The 20,000-nt window shown below is 42.3% G+C and overlaps 1 protein-coding gene across 4 annotated transcripts in view; it reads left to right on the top strand.

The window, feature by feature from the left end:
- dcc (DCC netrin 1 receptor) overlaps positions 1-20,000 on the top strand; it is a 285,242-nt gene that overhangs the window by 250,233 nt on the left and 15,009 nt on the right. For all 4 annotated transcript variants that reach the window (XM_077222396.1, XM_077222405.1, XM_077222415.1 and 1 more), the window contains exons 26-27: positions 11,499-11,651; positions 18,609-18,824. In XM_077222396.1, coding sequence (XP_077078511.1) covers positions 11,499-11,651; positions 18,609-18,824 — 369 coding nt within the window. The remainder of the gene's footprint in view (positions 1-11,498; positions 11,652-18,608; positions 18,825-20,000) is intronic.

Below are 20,000 nucleotides of genomic sequence, written 5' to 3' on the forward strand. Positions count from 1 at the left end.
ATACGTGTTGAGTGTGTGTTCACGGAGTAATATGTGTTGGAGTGTGTGTTCACGGAGTAATATGTGTTGAGTGTGTGTTCACGGAGTAATATGTGTTGGAGTGTGTGTTCACGGAGTAATATGTGTGGAGTGTGTGTTCACGGAGTAATATGTGTTGGAGTGTGTGTTCACGGAGTAATATGTGTTGGAGTGTGTGTTCTCGGAGTAATATGTGTGGAGTGTGTGTTCTCGGAGTAATATGTGTGGAGTGTGTGTTCTCGGAGTAATATGTGTTGGAGTGTGTGTTCTCGGAGTAATATGTGTAGAGTGTGTGTTCACGGAGTAATATGTGTGGAGTGTCTGTTCACGGAGTAATATGTGTTGGAGTGTGTGTTCTCGGAGTAATATGTGTTGGAGTGTGTGTTCTCGGAGTAATACGTGTTGAGTGTGTGTTCACGGAGTAATATGTGTTGGAGTGTGTGTTCACGGAGTAATATGTGTTGAGTGTGTGTTCACGGAGTAATATGTGTTGGAGTGTGTGTTCACGGAGTAATATGTGTGGAGTGTGTGTTCACGGAGTAATATGTGTTGGAGTGTGTGTTCACGGAGTAATATGTGTTGGAGTGTGTGTTCTCGGAGTAATATGTGTGGAGTGTGTGTTCTCGGAGTAATATGTGTGGAGTGTGTGTTCACGGAGTAATATGTGTTGGAGTGTGTGTTCTCGGAGTAATATGTGTGGAGTGTGTGTTCACGGAGTAATATGTGTTTGAGTGTGTGTTCTCGGAGTAATATGTATTGGAGTGTGTGTTCTCGGAGTAATATGTGTTGGAGTGTGTGTTCTCGGAGTAATATGTGTTGGAGTGTGTGTTCTCGGAGTAATATGTGTTGGAGTGTGTGTTCACGGAGTAATATGTGTGGAGTGTGTGTTCTTGGAGTAATATGTGTTGGAGTGTGTGTTCTCGGAGTAATATGTGTTGGGAGTGTGTGTTCTCGGAGTAATACGTGTTGGAGTGTGTGTTCTCGGAGTTATATGTGTGGAGTGTGTGTTCACGGAGTAATATGTGTTGAGTGTGTGTTCACGGAGTAATATGTGTTGAGTGTGTGTTCACCGAGTAATATGTGTAGAGTGTGTGTTCACGGAGTAATATGTGTGGAGTGTCTGTTCACGGAGTAATATGTGTTGGAGTGTGTGTTCTCGGAGTAATATGTGTGGAGTGTGTGTTCACGGAGTAATATGTGTTGGAGTGTGTGTTCTCGGAGTAATACGTGTTGAGTGTGTGTTCACGGAGTAATATGTGTTGGAGTGTGTGTTCACGGAGTAATATGTGTTGAGTGTGTGTTCACGGAGTAATATGTGTTGGAGTGTGTGTTCACGGAGTAATATGTGTGGAGTGTGTGTTCACGGAGTAATATGTGTTGGAGTGTGTGTTCACGGAGTAATATGTGTTGGAGTGTGTGTTCTCGGAGTAATATGTGTGGAGTGTGTGTTCACGGAGTAATATGTGTTTGAGTGTGTGTTCTCGGAGTAATATGTATTGGAGTGTGTGTTCTCGGAGTAATATGTGTTGGAGTGTGTGTTCTCGGAGTAATATGTGTTGGAGTGTGTGTTCTCGGAGTAATATGTGTTGGAGTGTGTGTTCACGGAGTAATATGTGTGGAGTGTGTGTTCTTGGAGTAATATGTGTTGGAGTGTGTGTTCTCGGAGTAATATGTGTTGGAGTGTGTGTTCTCGGAGTAATATGTGTGGAGTGTGTGTTCTCGGAGTAATATGTGTTGGAGTGTGTGTTCTCGGAGTAATATGTGTGGAGAGTGTGTTCTGTTGCTCAGACGCTCGAGGTTTATTAAACTGTACGCTGGTTAAGAATGAAATGAATGAATCCTCTACTCTTGAATCTAGCACTCGATTCGCTTCCATGATTTTTTTAAGTTCACTTTTTAAAACTTTTGTAACTTCAGCAATAATCTGCCAAGTGTCGTGTTTGGAAAGAGATCAAACTTCAGTCTGTCACTCTAAAGCATTCAAGATTTACCACAGTTTAAGCTGGAGGTTTAATTATCAGGTCTATGCTCAAAAAGTGAAAATTATTTTCGATAATTTTTGAGGAGGAATGTTTATTTGTGCTGGAAACTCATCATGTTTTACAGAACTCAAACTCACGGACTGTTGAGGAGGAAAGCGAGTGAATGCACTGCAAAAATGCTTTTCTTACTCAGTATTTTTGTCTTGTTTCCAGTCCAAATATCTAAAAATTCTTAAATCAAGATGCATTTACTGAAGTAGTAAAATGTCCTAAGATATTATGTGTTGTTTTCTGGGGGAATTAATCAGTATTAAGTGAGTTGTTGCTTAAAAAAAGCTAAATGATCTGCCAATGGGGTCAGAAAAATACACTTAATTCAAAACAAGATTCTGTTTCTTACCACATTGGCAGATCATTTTCCTTTTTTTAAGCAAAATCGAAGTCAATTTTTATTTCCCCTAGAAAATGGCATTTTACTCATTTAGTAAATGAATCTTGATTCAAGAATTTTTTGATATTTGGACTGGAAACAAAATACTAAGCCAAGCATTTTTGCAGTGTGTGAATATGAGCGTGTCACTGTCGTTCCTTTCATAAGGGCTTGTTTTGCTCTGATTCCTCATATGACGGGATCATGTGACGCTCCGATGCTTTCCTCTTCCCGGGACACGCGTTTGATCCCGTCCCGGGAGCGTCTTCTCTTTGACCTCCTGCTGGGATTCTTCATTACGGTTCTCAAACAAGCTTCATCTCCGTCCTCTGGGAAAACCAGGAAAGAGGAACGGCTTATTCTCCCGGGAAGAACCTGGCAGGAAGTGGAATATGAGAGTCATCATCAGTGAAAGAGTTCAAACTGAGCGAGATTGAACATGTTTGCTTTGGATAAAAGCGTCTGCCAAATGCATAAATGCATAAATGTAAATGTGAATATGGGGATCTGTGGATCTCGAAGATGTCCAGTTGATTCCTTCAGCATTTGTAGGTTTTCATGGAGGTGTTATTATTCTCTCCAGAACTCCTGCTCACCTCAAAGCAGAGGATTTTACCTTTTTCTATCCTGAAACATTTGGATGCACACAATGTAGGCAAAACCTCTCTCTCTGTCACACACACACACACACACACACACACACGCACACACGCACACACACACACACACACACACACACAAAGAGAGAGTTTGCAGTCATTCAGCAGTTGCTCGTCTGGGGCAGTTTAGTAGATAGAAATCTCAACACTTCAGGCAATTTGTCAGTCCAGTCTCTCTCTCTCTCTCTCTCTCTCTCTCTCTCTCTCTCTCTCTCTCTCTCTCTCTCTCTCTCTCTCTCTCTCTCTCTCTCTCTCTCTCTCTCTCTCTCTCTCTCTCTCTCTCTCTCTCTCTCTCTCTCTCTTCTCTCTCTCTGTGAGGTTTTCAATGTCAAGGTCATTGTTTCTGTGAATGTGCTGTTGGTTCCTCTCACGGATCCGGATTTTGTTTTGTTCAGGGTTGTAGGGGTTCTGCTGTTTCCCGGTCCACAGATCGCCATTATTGACTAATGGGTGTCTGCATCTAAACACTTTTCTTCTTGTAGGTTTTTAAATATTTAAACATGATTAATAAACTGAATAAACCAGCCCTTGGTGAACAGAGTTCTTCTATAAACAACATGTTATTTTAAGAACCTTATACTGTATAAATATAGAACATACATAGAACCTTAGAGATTTAGTTTGAACTAATTAACTTTTTCATGCATGAATTATGACAACCTCAGTCAGGATTTTTTTCTATGTGTTTTTGCTCTAATTGCATGGAAAATATGTCCACTTGAATGTACAGTATGTGTTTTTGATGACTTAAACTGAAGAGATACTCTATTAACACAGCAATATTGTGTGTGTTCAACTATCCAATGATAAAAATCATATAAAATATAAACCAAAAATATAATACAGCTTAAATTATTGCAAACACAATTAACACATTTCTACCGTAGCTCTCCTCTCTGAGAAAACCTCGGGCTGAAATCTACATTGATCTATTGATGTTATTAGACTGTGAAAAAACGTCCTGGTTGCGTATGCAACCCACCGTTCCCTGAAGGAGGGAACGGAGGACGTAGTCGACGGTCGACTGAATGTGGATCGCGCTAGAGAGCCTATCATCTTCGATTACTATTGAACGAGCCAATGGAATTTGGCGTGCGTGATTTGCATCACACACTCCGCCCCCGCGGCGCGGGTATAAATACGGAACTGGATGCACGCACTAGTTGCTTTTCGCTGAGGAGCCGAGAGTAACCCGGGGTCAGCGGTGGTCCAGCGGTAGTGGCAAGGGGACTACGTCCTCCGTTCCCTCCTTCAGGGAACGGTGGGTTGCATACGCAACCAGGACGTTCCCTTTCAGTCGATAAAGTCAGACGTAGTCGACGGTCGACTGAATGGGGATAACCTTTGAAAATGCCACTAACGCTGCCACCTTCCAGTGCCTAAACCAAAGCCTCCTGATGCCCCCGCAAATTTAAGGCGGGGAGGGACAGGGCTTAGGCCAGGGAAGTCACTGCTGTTCCTACAGGACCACTGGGAAAGCGTTCCCTGTACATTTGAAGGAAGGGACGCTGCGGAAGCCACATCCAACCCAGAGGAAGGTAACGTGGAGAATAAACATATGAACTGGGCGGAAACCGGGCAGTCTAACATATGGAATGTCACTGGGGTGGCTCCAGCCTAAGACGGGGGGAGACACACCGGACAGTGACGGCAGAGAGACTCTGCCGAGGGAAGACACGGGCTCGCCGCAGGGAGCCGTATCGTGGAAGAATACACATATGGGGTCGCCGTAGGGACCACAACATATGGACCCAGCCTAACACAGGTTCCACACTGCCTACGAGTGGTAGGCCTAACACCAGACGTTCCGCACGTCCGACGTCGGAGGGGTGTGGAGGAACTCAACAGGGTTCAATTTTAAGGGAACTCAACTGGAGTAGAAAGGCGCACGTATCCAGTCCATAGGAGGGGAATGGCGCAGCAAGCCGACACTTGAACCGGGCTCACGGTGAACTGGCTTCATGAGAATGGAGCCCACGGGAAGCAGCGGTTCAACTAGGTGTCGTCCAGCCCCCAACTCTAGAATCTGTTTAGCAAAGCATATCGTCAACGCCCAGGCGGAGCACTTTACACTCAACATAGAGGAGCTCAACACCTAAGTGGACATGTTGCATCTCGGATTTTTCCCGAAATGAAGGCAAGCACTAAGTGCAACTTTGCATGGAAACAGCCTTCCCTCTCTGCCGAGATCCAACAGATATTTGTAGAGCTGGTCTGAGGTCTATGGCTTGCATTCTGTACACTTCCAAGCGAACGGACAGAGAAGTCAGGGCTGGATCTGCCTCCTCCAGGGCAGCGCTTGCAGGCTCACCACCTGCTCCTATTACGGGAGAGGTAGGAACCTTGGGCACAATCCGAGCCGGGGTCTCAGCTTGTGAGAGTTAGCCGGCCCAGACTCCAGGCACAATACGTTGACCGAAAGCGAGCAAGTCCCTACCCTCTAGTAGAGACCACGTGAGCAGGAGAACTGATATAACAGAATTTTTAACTCACTGCCTGCAGTGGCTCAGGGGCGGTCTCTGCAGTGCAGTCGCACCAGGGACAAGGCCCAAGAGGATAAAGAGGGACGCAAGGATTTACAAGACCTTGCTCCTCAGGAACCTGACGATCAGAACGTGCTTCTGCACACTTCTGCAACACAATGAGCGTCGTTTAAACACCGAGGCAACATCATTTTGAGGGTGAAGGAAAACAGCCTACTCCAACCCATTTTGCAGGAAAGAGAGCACTGAAGCGATCGAAAGCTTTCAGGATCTCCTCTGGAGAGAAGACGCACTCAACGACTAGGTTCCACTTCTAAAAGCACGCTACCCATTTCTAGGGGGTGCTCGCAGAAGTGATGGTAACTATCACATGTCCCTGTGATAGCCACCTGAACCTCCGCGTTCAGATGTAAGACCGCCCGGAATCTCCGGGGGAAGAACGCGAGTGCCATCGTGCCCCGTCCCTGAAAGAGTTTTCAGGGGAAGTCAGGAAGGCTGTCGATGGGAATCAGGTCTAGTTGGGCCAATAAGGGGCAACTATGAAGACCTGTTCCTCTCCTGACTTGGCAAGTAGGTGCAAGCGACGGGTGCAAAAAGACAGGAGCATTGCTCAACACAACATGTGAAGATCACTGGGCTTCAGGAGCATTTTCTGCTCAGCACTTGAGTGTGATAAGTTCACTGAGCTTCAGGAGCATTCCTGCTCAACACCTGAGTGTGATAAACTCACTGAGCTTCAGGAGCATTTCTGCTCAACACTTGAGCGCGAAGAACTTCACTGAGCAAGAGGAACATTTCTGCTCAGCACTGCGTGTGATGAATTCACTGAGCTACAGGAGCATTTCTGCTCAACACCTGAGTGTGATGAACTCACTGAGCTACAGGAGCATTGCTGCTCAACACTTGAGTGCGATGAACTTCACTGAGTTTCAGGAGCATTTCTGCTCAACATGAAGTGTGATGATTTCACTGACTTGAGCAGGCGCAAGGCGACCATGAGTCGCAGTCGCTTTTAGAAGGCTCACTGGGGTTAAACGCATTTCTGCGGGCCCCTGGGGCAGCTGAGACCCCGTCTTTGTCCAAGGGTAGTCCGCTCGGTTTACACAAACACTGGCAGGAAGACGAAACCAGAGGGGCAACTGAGCGGCCCCGGAATGGTCATGACCCAGCTGGACCCAGGGCATGGAGTCTCCACTGGCCCTGGCTATAACTGTCGTGAGGCTCGAAGGCGGCACGATTGAGTAAAGCGGGAAGAGTGGAACAAAGCGTCCTCAGAAGCTTCTGACTCCAAGGAGGAGGTGACGGGTGAGTTGTGACATGCAAGGGAAGCTTGCGCAACGGTCGCAATGTCTAACAACTCGAGGCACGAATGCCCGTGTAGTCGAGGGTCGCACAGGCCCCCGTTAAAACACGCCCTTTGTACATTGCCCCTCTGTTGAAGAGGGATTGGCAGCAAACCGGGATGAACTATAGTCACACAGGGTGAGCTGCTCTGCCACGGTCACCTCGGGACTCGATCATGAAGCTAGCGCTGAAGCGGTCACATATGGAGGAAGCCAAAAGCTGCAACTACCATATACCCCAGGAGCCTCTGAAAGTTCTTTCAGTGGGACCCTTTCTCACTTCAACACCAGCTGAACACATTCTCATTGGAGAGACGTGTTAGACCGAATCCATCTCCAAAACTGAAAAAGAGATACTCAGCCCGCTGGCGAGATTACTCTCTTCCAGTTTACCTGAAGACCCAACGGGCTCTGGAGCACTCGAGGGGAAGGACACCTGATACTCCACCCTAACACGCAACACACAGGATTGCCTGCGGTGCGGAAGGTAGAGATCTGAAGCACATGTCTTTCAGGTCGGAGCTGCAGACCAATCTTGGGCCAAGATGGTCACGACCCACCACCTAGTAGCACGAAGAACGAGTTTACAAATGGCCTTCGTACCGGCTGGAGGAGCGGCTATATCAAATCCTTCGCCAACAGGATAAGATAAGCATGCACAAGTCAGGAGAACTGCTCAACACTCGGTGTGATGAATATCACTGAATTTTCAGGAGCACGTCTGCTCAACACCTAATGTGATGATTATCACTGACTTGAGCGGGGTAGCCGAGCCTGAGGTGGGGCAGCAAAGTAGAGATAGTGGTGTTAGTGTGCAGTGCAACACTTACCTGTCTCCACTAGCGGCAGGGGGACGTGAGAAGGCGGATGACCGGGTCCTCGAACGCCCCAAGCTGCCTGCTGGCGACCAAGGGAAGCTGGGGGATGTAAGGCTATTACAGGGTCACAGTGTGTGATGCAAATCACGCACGCCAAATTCCATTGGCTCGTTCAATAGTAATCGAAGATGATAGGCTCTCTAGCGCGATCCCCATTCAGTCGACCGTCGACTACGTCTGACGTTATCGACTGAAAGGGAACTAGCAATCAGGTGTTTTCAAATCTCATCTAAAATGAGCAGTGTTGGGGGAACGCTTTACAAGTTACGTGCCTTTTGTAATCCGATTACTTTTTGATATAACGAGTAAAGTAACGCTTTGCAAGTAACGTGCGTCACGTAATCAGATTACTTTTTGATATAACAAGTAAAGTAACGCATTACAAGTAACGTGCATTTCGTAATCAGATTACTTTCTGATATAACGAGTAAAGTAATGCATTACAATTAACGTGCTTTTTCGTAATCAGATTACTTTTTGATATAACAAGTAAAGTAACGCATTACAAGTAACGTGCATTTGGTAATCAGATTACTTTTTGATATATAACGAGTAAAGTAATGCATTACAAGTAACGTGCGTTACGTAATCGGATTACTTGTTGATATAATGAGTAAAGTAATGCATTACAAGTATCGTGCGTTACATAATCAGATTACTTTTTGACATAACGGGTAAAGTAATGCATTACAGGTAACGTGCGTTACGTAATCAGATTACTTTTTGATATAACGAGTAAAGTTATGCATTACAAATTATGTGCCTTTCGTAATAAGATTACTTTTTGATATAACGAGTAAAGTTACGCATTACAAATTACGTGCCTTTCGTAATCAGATTACTATTTGATATAACGAGTAAAGTTACGCATTACAAGTAACGTGCGTTACGTAATCAGATTACTTTTTGATATAACGAGTAAAGTTACGCATTACAGGAAACGTGCGTTACGTAATCAGATTACTTTTTGATATAACGAGTAAAGTTACGCATTACAAGTAACGTGCCTTTCGTAATCAGATTACTTTTTGATATAACGAGTAAAGTTACGCATTACAAATTACGTGCCTTTCGTAATCAGATTACTTTTTGATATAACGAGTAAAGTTACGCATTACAAATTACGTACCTTTCGTAATCTGATTACTTTTTAATATAACGAGTAAAGTTACGCATTACAAGTAAAGTGCGTTACGTAATCAGATTACTTTTTGATATAACGAGTAAAGTAATGCATTACAGGTAACGTGCGTTACGTAATCAGATTACTTTTTGATATAACGAGTAAAGTTACGCATTACAAGTAACATGCGTTACATAATCAGATTACTTTTTGATATAACGAGTAAAGTAATGCATTACAAGTAACGTGCGTTACATAATCAGATTACTTTTTGATATAACGAGTAAAGTTACGCATTACAGGTAACGTGCGTTACATAATCAGATTACTTTTTGATATAACGAGTAAAGTTACGCATTACAAGTAACCTGCGTTATGTAATCAGATTACTTTTTTATATAACGAGTAAAGTAATGCATTACAGGTAACGTGTGTTACGTAATCAGATTACTTTTTGATATAACGAGTAAAGTAATGCATTACAGGTAACGTGCGTTACATAATCAGATTACTTTTTGATATAACGAGTAAAGTTACGCATTACAAGTAACCTGCGTTATGTAATCAGATTACTTTTTTATATAACGAGTAAAGTAATGCATTACAGGTAACGTGTGTTACGTAATCAGATTACTTTTTGATATAACGAGTAAAGTAATGCATTACAGGTAACGTGCGTTACGTAATCAGATTACTTTTTGAAACTACGAGTAAAGTTACGCATTACAAGTAACGTGCGTTACGTAATCAGATTACTTTTTGATATAACGAGTAAAGTAATGCATTACAGGTAACGTGCGTTATGTAATCAGATTACTTTTTGATATAACGAGTAAAGTAATGCATTACAGGTAACGTGCGTTACGTAATCAGATTACTTTTTGATATAACGAGTAAAGTTACGCATTACAAATTACGTGCCTTTAGTAATCAGATTACTTTTTGATATAACGAGTAAAGTAATGCATTACAAGAAACGTGCGTTACGTAATCAGATTACTTTTTGATATAACGAGTAAAGTAATGCATTACAGGTAACGTGCGTTACGTAATCAGATTACTTTTTGATATAACGAGTAAAGTTACGCATTACAAGTAACGTGCATTACGAAATCAGATTACTTTTTGATATAACGAGTAAAATAATGCATTACAAGAAACTTGCGTTACGTAATCAGATTACTTTTTGATATAACGAGTAAAGTAATGCATTACAGGTAACGTGCGTTACGTAATCAGATTACTTTTTGATATAACGAGTAAAGTAATGCATTACAGGTAACGTGCGTTACGTAATCAGATTACTTTTTGATATAACGATTAAAGTAATGCATTACAAGAAACTTGCGTTACGTAATCAGATTACTTTTTGATATAACGAGTAAAGTAATGCATTACAGGTAACGTGTGTTATGTAATCAGATTACTTTTTGATATAACGAGTAAAGTAATGCATTACAGGTAACGTGCGTTACGTAATCAGATTACTTTTTGATATAATGAGTAAAGTAATGCATTACAGGTAACGTGCATTACGTAATCAGATTACTTTTTGAAACTACGAGTAAAGTTACGCATTACAAGTAACGTGCGTTACGTAATCAGATTACTTTTTGATATAACGAGTTAACTAACGTTTTACAAGTAACGTGCCTTTCGTAATCAGATTACTTTTCTGATATATAACGAGTAAAGTAATGCATTACAAGTAACGTATATTACGTAATAAGATTACTTTTTTGATGAAAAGAGTAAGGAAAGAAAAGAAAAGAAAAGAAAAGAAAGGGAAAAATGAAAATATTTCATTTTATTTCATTCTTGACGTGTTCGTTCCCGGAAGAAACTCAAGAATACAATGGTGGCGTTTCAGGGAGAAACAGTGACACTGTTAGTCAAGTCGAGTCTCCTTCATTTATACAGCACTTTAACAATATAGAGTTTCACAGCAGCTTTACAGTGATAATAGGAAATTAAAGTAAAGTAAGATTGTTTAGGCTTTACAGTAGAATAAAGTTATTGTTTAGATAAACTCAGTTTTGATTGATCCACTTCCTTTGTAAAGATCATTAGTTATTAACTTAGCGGCCGCTAACACGACGAGGTTCTAACAGAAAACAGAAACTTTAATGTGTTCTGGATGTTCATTCGCGTAAACTTCAAAAACGTGAATCTGTGAATCGCTGATGGCATGCACATGCGTATTACGTGTTCAAACTATAGGTATGCGTGTTTTTATATATATGTGCGCAGGTGTGTGTCTTTCTTTACAAATTCATCATAATTTGATAACCCTAGGGCTCTATACAGAACCCCAATGAGTGCATTCATGTCTTGTGTTTTCTTATGATGTTTGTGTTTGTGTTCCAGCGGTGATCAATTAGATAACAAAGAAATGAAATGACACGAGTAATTTATTCTCGTGCGATGGGTTAGACGTCTATTAAATGTTCACTGACAGTCCAGATTTTTCTAGTTTTAGACGTCTGGGCTGTGATGCACGGCTATTAAATGTCTTTTAAAAGCAAAATTGCCTTCTGGGTTGTGTCTTATGTTTTCTTCTGATGTTTGTGTGTGTGTTCCAGCGGTGGTCAGTGCTATCCCGGTTCCCACACTGGAGAGCAGCCAGTATCCGGGAATCCTACCGTCTCCCACCTGTGGTTTCAGCGCTCACCCGAAGTTCACCCTGAGGCCGATGCCGTTCTCCACGCTCACCGTGGACCGCGGTTACACTGCTGGTAAAGATTCTGTGTTTCACAAACACTGTTTTCACTGAAGACATTAACAAAAATGTGTTTTTATGGCTTTTGAAAAATCTTTTATTTAAAACTTCAGAAAACACATTTTGGTAACACTTTAGAATACGATTCCTTCATTAATGAATAACTACACAGGAACAAATGAGTAACGCACTATTAACATTCTAGTAACTGCTATTAACTAACAAGAAACTCTGATTAATGAATTAGTAAGTAAAATCGCTCAGGTGAATGTGGTTTTAGGTTTTTTACCTAACTATTAGGTAGTTATATTTTTCACTTTAGATACTGATCCAAATAATTAGTAGTTCCTTTAGAAGGTTGTAGTAACACTTGAGTCATTACTAATGGGTTACCGTTACCTTACATTATAAATTATGCATTATTAATATTAATTATGAACCTGTATATAGTTAGTAGTCTTCAGTGAGTTATGAAAAATAGTAGTTATTGATCAGCTAATAGTGAACTACCACATTCACCTGAGCGATTTTACTTACTAATTCATTAATCAGAGTTTCTTGTTAGTTAATAGCAGTTACTAGAATGTTAATAGTGTGTTACTCATTTGTTCCTGTGTAGTTATTCATTAATGAAGGAATCGTATTCTTAAGTTTTACCCCAATTTTTTGCCAAGTCAAGTTATCCTCATTTATATAGCGCTTTTAACAATGTAGATTGTTTCAAAGCAGCTTTACAGAGATAAACATATAATTTAAGGTAACAGAGATTGGTTTGGTTACCCCAAGTATTTGAGAGTCCCGTCAGCTGTTACTAGATCGACCAATCACAGCAGAGCGACACAAACGTCTGTTTTCTCCGCGTCATTTATAGACGTAGACGTCCTGAATAAAGCAGGATCCTCTTTGCTCGTCTCGCTCTGAGCTTTAAATGAGTTTGTTAGCAGAAGACATCGATGTGATTCGGTTCTTTGGCAGCAGCTGGAGTCTGTTTGCTTCATTGAAATAAATGACTTTTCCTAAGAGGCTCTTAGTGAGCAGAAGTATTTGCACAAACCGCATCTCTGAGGGAGAAAAGTTCACAGAGACTTCGAGTGTAAATGTCCTCTGACATTGATGAAACCCAAGCGCCGGAGGTCTGGGTCACGCGGACTTCAGTTAATACTCCAGCAATATGTATTTGCATGATTACAGCTGGAAGAAGACAACCTTAGTTTACAAATGACCAAAGTACACACACTTTCATGAGCCGCAGTCTGTGCCATCATGCAAACTGCATTTCAATTAATTAGTAATTATTCAGATCAATTCAATTCAATAATATTAATTTTCTCCAGAGCAGCTAGATATATATATGAACTAAATTAATAACTTTTTTACAACAGAAAAAAAAATGAACCATCAATGAACTTAATTAAGCTGGACTGTGACGCTATTTTCTTCTGGAAACAAACTTTGTTGCGTTATTTTTCTGTTATCTCTGTAAAGCTGCTTTGAATGAATGTATAGTAAAAAGCGCTATATAAATAATTGACTTGAACCACAAAATTTTATTTATTTGCTTTGAGGTAAAACTCACTGAAACTCAACTCAGATGCATCACATCATTAGCTTGTCTTCATCTGTGATTGGCTGCTGTTTATTTCAATTCAGTTCACATGTATTTGTACAGCGCTTTTCACAACACACATCATTTCAAAGCAGCTTTAGAGAAAATGCATGAGTCCATATTACAGTTTACAGTGATCTGTTATCAGAGGAGACTGTGTAAGTTATGCATTTCAGAAATGTACATATACAAAATCACAGTTAACAAAAAAGGTATTAATTTAAACTATGTAATAATTTCATGCAGAAGCGATGAGCTCATTGAAGTAATGAATAAATGTTTGTTAACAAATGATTATGACATTTACAAAAATGTAGCATTTATGCTTTTTTGAGCTTTTCCATTTTACTACTTTAGTAAATGCATCTTGATTTAAGAATTGTTTTATATTTTGACTGGAAACAGGACAAATATACTAAGTATGAAAAGCATGTTTTGCAGTGTGGCTACTGTTTATGCCTCTCATTTGCATAAAGTCTGTCTATCCCAAGCGTTCGTCTGATGTGTGTGTGTTTTCCCCAAGCGTTCGTCTGATGTTTGTGTGTTTTCCCCAAGCGTTCATCTGATGTGTGTGTGTTTTCCCCAAGCGTTCGTCTGATGTGTGTGTTTTCCCCAAGCGTTCATCTGATGTGTGTGTGTTTTCACCAAGCGTTCGTCTGATGTGTGTGTGTTTTCCCCAAGCGTTCGTCTGATGTGTGTGTGTTTTCCCCAAGCGTTCATCTGATGTTTGTGTGTTTTCCCCAAGCGTTCGTCTGATGTGTGTGTGTTTTCCCCAAGCGTTCGTCTGATGTGTGTGCGTTTTCCCCAAGCGTTCGTCTGATGTGTGTGCGTTTTCCCCAAGCGTTCGTCTGATGTGTGTGCGTTTTCCCCAAGCGTTCGTCTGATGTGTGTGCGTTTTCCCCAAGCGTTCGTCTGATGTGTGTGTGTTTTCCCCAAGCGTTCGTCTGATGTGTGTGCGTTTTCCCCAAGCGTTCATCTGATGTGTGTGTGTTTTCCCCAAGCGTTCGTCTGATGTGTGTGTGTTTTCCCCAAGCGTTCGTCTGATGTGTGTGTGTTTTCCCCAAGCGTTCGTCTGATGTGTGTGTGTTTTCCCCAAGCGTTCGTCTGATGTGTGTGTGTTTTCCCCAAGCGTTCGTCTGATGTGTGTGCGTTTTCCCCAAGCGTTCGTCTGATGTGTGTGTGTTTTCCCCAAGCGTTCGTCTGATGTGTGTGCGTTTTCCCCAAGCGTTCGTCTGATGTGTGTGTGTTTTCCCCAAGCGTTCGTCTGATGTGTGTGTGTTTTCCCCAAGCGTTCGTCTGATGTGTGTGTGTTTTCCCCAAGCGTTCGTCTGATGTGTGTGCGTTTTCCCCAAGCGTTCGTCTGATGTGTGTGTGTTTTCACCATGCGTTCATCTGATGTGTGTGCGTTTTCCCCAAGCGTTCGTCTGATGTGTGTGCGTTTTCCCCAAGCGTTCGTCTGATGTGTGTGTGTTTTCCCCAAGCGTTCGTCTGATGTGTGTGCGTTTTCCCCAAGCGTTCGTCTGATGTGTGTGTGTTTTCACCATGCGTTCATCTGATGTGTGTGTGAGTTTTCCCCAAGCGTTTGTCTGATGTGTGTGAGTTTTCCCCAAGCGTTTGTCTGATGTGTGTGTATTTTCCCCAAGCTTTCGTCTGATGTGTGTGTATTTTCCCCAAGCTTTCGTCTGATGTGTGTGATTTCCCCCAGCGTTCGTCTGATGTGTGTTTTCCCAAGCGTTCGTCTGACGTGTGCGTATGTTTTTTCCCAAGCGTTCGTCTGATGTGTGTGCATTTTCCCCAAGCATTCGTCTGATGTGTGTGTGTGTGTTTTCCCCAAGCATTCGTCTGATGTGTGTGTGAGTTTTCCCCAAGCGTTTGTCTGATGTGGGTGAGTTTTCCCCAAGCTTTCGTCTGATGTGTGTGTGTTTTCCCCAAGCGTTCGTCTGATGTGTGTGTGTTTTCCCCAAGCGTTCGTCTGATGTGTGTGTGTTTTCCCCAGGGTTCGTCTGATGTGTGTGTCTGTTTTCCCAAGCGTTCGTCTGATGTGTGTGTGTTTTCCCCAAGCGTTTGTCTAATGTGTTTTTTCCCAAGCGTTCGTCTGATGTGTGTGTTTTCCCCAAGTGTTTGTCTGATGTGTGTGTGTTTTCCCAAGCGTTCGTCTGATGTGTGTGTTTTCCACAAGCGTTCGTCTGATGTGTGTGTGTTTTCCCCAAGCGTTCGTCTGATGTGTGTGTTTTCCCTAAGCATTCGTCTGATGTGTGTGTGTGTTTTCGCCAACCGTTCTGCTGATGTGTGTGTGTTTTCCCAACCGTTCGTCTGACTTGTGTGTGTTTTTTCCCAAGCGTTTGTCTGATGTGTTTTCCCCAAGCGTTGGTCTGATGTGTGTGTTTTTTCCCCAAGCATTTGTCTGTGTGTGTGTTTTCCCCAAGCGTTCGTCTGATGTGTGTGTGTTTTCCCCAAGCGTTCATCTGATGTGTGTGTGTTTTCCCCAGGGTTCGTCTGATGTGTGTGTGTGTTTTCCCAAGCGTTCGTCTAATGTGTGTTTTTTTCCAAAGCGTTCATCTGACGTGTGTGTTTTTTCCCAAGTGTTTGTCTGATGTGTGTGTTTTCCCAAGCGTTTGTCTGATGTGTGTGTTTTCCCAAGCGTTTGTCTGATGTGTGTGTTTTTCCCAAGCGTTCGTCTGATGTGTGTGTTTTCCCCAAGCGTTTGTCTGATTTGTGTGTTTTCCACAAGCGTTCGTCTGATGTGTGTGTGTTTTCCCCAAGCGTTCGTATGATGTGTGTGTTTTCCCTAAGCATTCGTCTGATGTGTGTGTGTGTTTTCCCCAAGCGTTCTGCTGATGTGTGTGTTTTCCCAACCGTTCGTCTGACTTGTGTATGTTTTTTCCCAAGCGTTTGTCTGATGTGTTTTCCCAAGCGTTCGTCTGATGTGTGTTTTCCTAAGCGTTTGTCTGATGTGTGTGTGTTTTCCCCAAGCGTTCGTCTGATGTGTGTGTTTTTTCCCCAAGCATTTGTCTGATGTGTGTGTGTTTTCCCCAAGCGTTCGTCTGATGTGTGTGTGTTTTCCCCAAGCGTTCATCTGATGTGTGTGTTTTCCCCAGGGTTCGTCTGATGTGTGTGTGTGTTTTCCCAAGCGTTCGTCTAATGTGTGTTTTTTTCCAAAGCGTTCGTCTGACGTGTGTGTTTTTTCCCAAGTGTTTGTCTGATGTGTGTGTTTTCCCAAGCGTTTGTCTGATGTGTGTGTTTTCCCAAGCGTTTGTCTGATGTGTGTGTTTTTCCCAAGCGTTCGTCTGATGTGTGTGTTTTCCCCAAGCGTTTGTCTGATTTGTGTGTTTTCCACAAGCGTTCTTCTGATGTGTGTGTGTTTTCCCCAAGCGTTCATCTGATGTGTGTGTTTTCCCTAAGCATTCGTCTGATGTGTGTGTGTGTTTTCCCCAAGCGTTCTGCTGATGTGTGTGTGTTTTCCCAAACGTTCGTCTGACTTGTGTGTGTTTTTTCCCAAGCGTTTGTCTGATGTGTTTTCCCAAGCGTTCGTCTGATGTGTGTTTTCCTAAGCGTTTGTCTGATGTGTGTGTGTTTTCCCCAAGCGTTCGTCTGATGTGTGTGTTTTTTCTCCAAGCATTTGTCTGATGTGTGTGCGTTTTCCCCAAGCGTTCGTCTGATGTGTGTGGGTTTTCCCCAAGCGTTCATCTGATGTGTGTGTGTTTTCCCCAGGGTTCGTCTGATGTGTGTGTGTGTATTTTCCCAAGCGTTCGTCTAATGTGTGTTTTTTTCCAAAGCGTTCGTCTGACGTGTGTGTTTTTTTCCCAAGCGTTTGTCTGATGTGTGTGTTTTCCCAAGCGTTTGTCTGATGTGTGTGTTTTCCCAAGCGTTTGTCTGATGTGTGTGTTTTTCCCAAGCGTTTGTCTGATGTGTGTGTTTTCCCCAAGCGTTTGTCTGATTTGTGTGTTTTCCACAAGCGTTCGTCTGATGTGTGTGTGTTTTCCCCTAGCGTTCATCTGATGTGTGTGTTTTCCCTAAGCATTCGTCTGATGTGTGTGTGTGTGTTTTCCCCAAGCGTTCTGCTGATGTGTGTGTGTTTTCCCAAACGTTCGTCTGACTTGTTAGTGTTTTTTCCCAAGCGTTTGTCTGATGTGTTTTCCCAAGCGTTCGTCTGATGTGTGTTTTCCTAAGCGTTTGTCTGATGTGTGTGTGTTTTCCCCAAGCGTTCGTCTGATGTGTGTGTTTTTTCCCCAAGCATTTGTCTGATGTGTGTGCGTTTTCCCCAAGCGTTCGTCTGATGTGTGTGTGTTTTCCCCAAGCGTTCATCTGATGTGTGTGTGTTTTCCCCAGGGTTCGTCTGATGTGTGTGTGTGTTTTCCCAAGCGTTCGTCTAATGTGTGTTATTTTCCAAAGCGTTCGTCTCACGTGTGTGTTTTTTCCCAAGCGTTTGTCTGATGTGTGTGTTTTCCCAAGCGTTTGTCTGATGTGTGTGTTTTCCCAAGCGTTTGTCTGATGTGTGTGTTTTTCCCAAGCGTTCGTCTGATGTGTGTGTTTTCCCCAAGCGTTTGTCTGATTTGTGTGTTTTCCACAAGCGTTCGTCTGATGTGTGTGTGTTTTCCCCAAGCGTTCATCTGATGTGTTTGTTTTCCCTAAGCATTCGTCTGATGTGTGTGTGTGTTTTCCCCAAGCGTTCTGCTGATGTGTGTGTGTTTTCCCAAACGTTCGTCTGACTTTTGTGTGTTTTTTCCCAAGCGTTTGTCTGATGTGTTTTCCCAAGCGTTCGTCTGATGTGTGTTTTCCTAAGCGTTTGTCTGATGTGTGTGTGTTTACCCCAAGCGTTCGTCTGATGTGTGTGTTTTTTCCCCAAGCATTTGTCTGATGTGTGTGCGTTTTCCCCAAGCGTTCGTCTGATGTGTGTGTGTTTTCCCCAAGCGTTCATCTGATGTGTGTGTGTTTTCCCCTGGGTTCGTCTGATGTGTGTGTGCGTTTTCCCAAGCGTTCGTCTAATGTGTGTTTTTTTCCAAAGCGTTCGTCTGACGTGTGTGTTTTTTCCCAAGCGTTTGTCTGATGTGTGTGTTTTCCCAAGCGTTTGTCTGATGTGTGTGTTTTCCCAAGCGTTTGTCTGATGTGTGTGTTTTTCCCAAGCGTTCGTCTGATGTGTGTGTTTTCCCCAAGCGTTTGTCTGATTTGTGTGTTTTCCCAAGCATTTGTCTGATGTGTGTGTTTTTCCCAAGCGTTCGTCTGATGTGTGTAATTTCCCCAAGCGTTTGTCTGATGTGTTTTTTCCCAAGCATTTGTCTGATGTGTGTGTGGTTTCCCCAAGCATTCGTCTGATGTGTGTGTGTGTTTTCCCCAAGCGTTCTGCTGATGTGTGTGTGTGTTTCTCAGCGATGGCAGCAGAGGGCGCTCCTCCAATGGCTCCTCAAACACAGCAGACGCTGATTCCCACGGCCCAGTCGGAGCCGCCGGGACCCGAAGAGATTCCCAGCAGAACCATCCCGACCGCATGTGTTCGACCCACACACCCACTGCGCAGCTTCACCAACACACTCCTGCCACCACCCATGGGGACCATCGAACCCAAGGTCTACAATCCCATCACAGGTGAATATCTGCCATTCAGATTCATAGCAGCTTGTGCTCATTCATATGAGAGGAGCCGGATTTACCAAACTCTTCAGCACGAAAGGGAAGTTTAATAAAAGAGAAAAGCAAGCAAATTAAAGCGATATGGTTGTTGTATTCATGACCCATTACAGTCTAAGCGCTGCAAATGTGTCTACAACGGGTCTACACAGATTGCTTTTTTGATATAACGAGTAAAGTAACGCATATTAAGTAACGTGCATTACGTAATCAGATTACTTTTTTGATGTAACAAGTAACACATTACAAGTAACTAGCATTACATAATCAGATTAGTTTTCCATGTAACGATTAAAGTAATGCATTACAAGTAACGTTCATTATGTAATCAGAGAAAAGCTAGTAAATTAAAGTGATCTGTTTGTTGTATTCATGGCGCTTTACAGTCTAAGCGTTGAGTATTGTAGCCAATCACAGGCAATTCTGTTGAAAATAATGACCAATCAGAAACGTTTAAAATACCACTGAGGAAATAAAATACTGCTCAGTAACGCTCAAAACGCTGAATGAGTTTGTTTAGCAAAATGTTACTAAGTTCTAGATGCACAGATTCTCTCAATACAAACATCAAAGTGGAGACATGATGAAAATAAAAGATTAATTGTTAAGTTTAGTCAGATTCATGAGTTTGCGCCGAACTGACTGACAGCTTCAGTAATTATACAGGAAGCTCTATTTACTAATAATTTTATCCGCAATTTAAAGAAAAGTTTTTGTTTTTTAATGAGACCTTGTGGCTTTTCCTACATATGTACTAAAGCAACAAAAATATAGATTTTAAATTAGGGATGCATGAAATATGAAAATTCTGGCCAATACCGATAACCGATAATTCTTTACATCTGAAAACTGATAACCGATATATTGACCGATAAATCTAAATCCAAATTTTTATGTAATTTTTGAGAGCTTTATTACAAAAACAAAAGTTTCATCATTATAATCCATGTCCCAAACACACAATTATATATAATTTTATGTAGCCGATATGACAGATTTGCGCTGCACATGTTGCACTGAACTGTATTTTTCTTTTTTTTAAGTGACTCCAATCATATTTCAAGCAATTCAAAACCATCATGATGATCAGTGCGCATCTGAAGTGTCTCATCTGAAGGAAGAAATACATTATTT

Source organism: Siphateles boraxobius, unplaced genomic scaffold (genome assembly GCF_051911475.1).
Source record: "Siphateles boraxobius isolate OS27281-9 unplaced genomic scaffold, OSU_SipBor_1 120, whole genome shotgun sequence".
Taxonomy (NCBI): domain Eukaryota; kingdom Metazoa; phylum Chordata; class Actinopteri; order Cypriniformes; family Leuciscidae; genus Siphateles; species Siphateles boraxobius.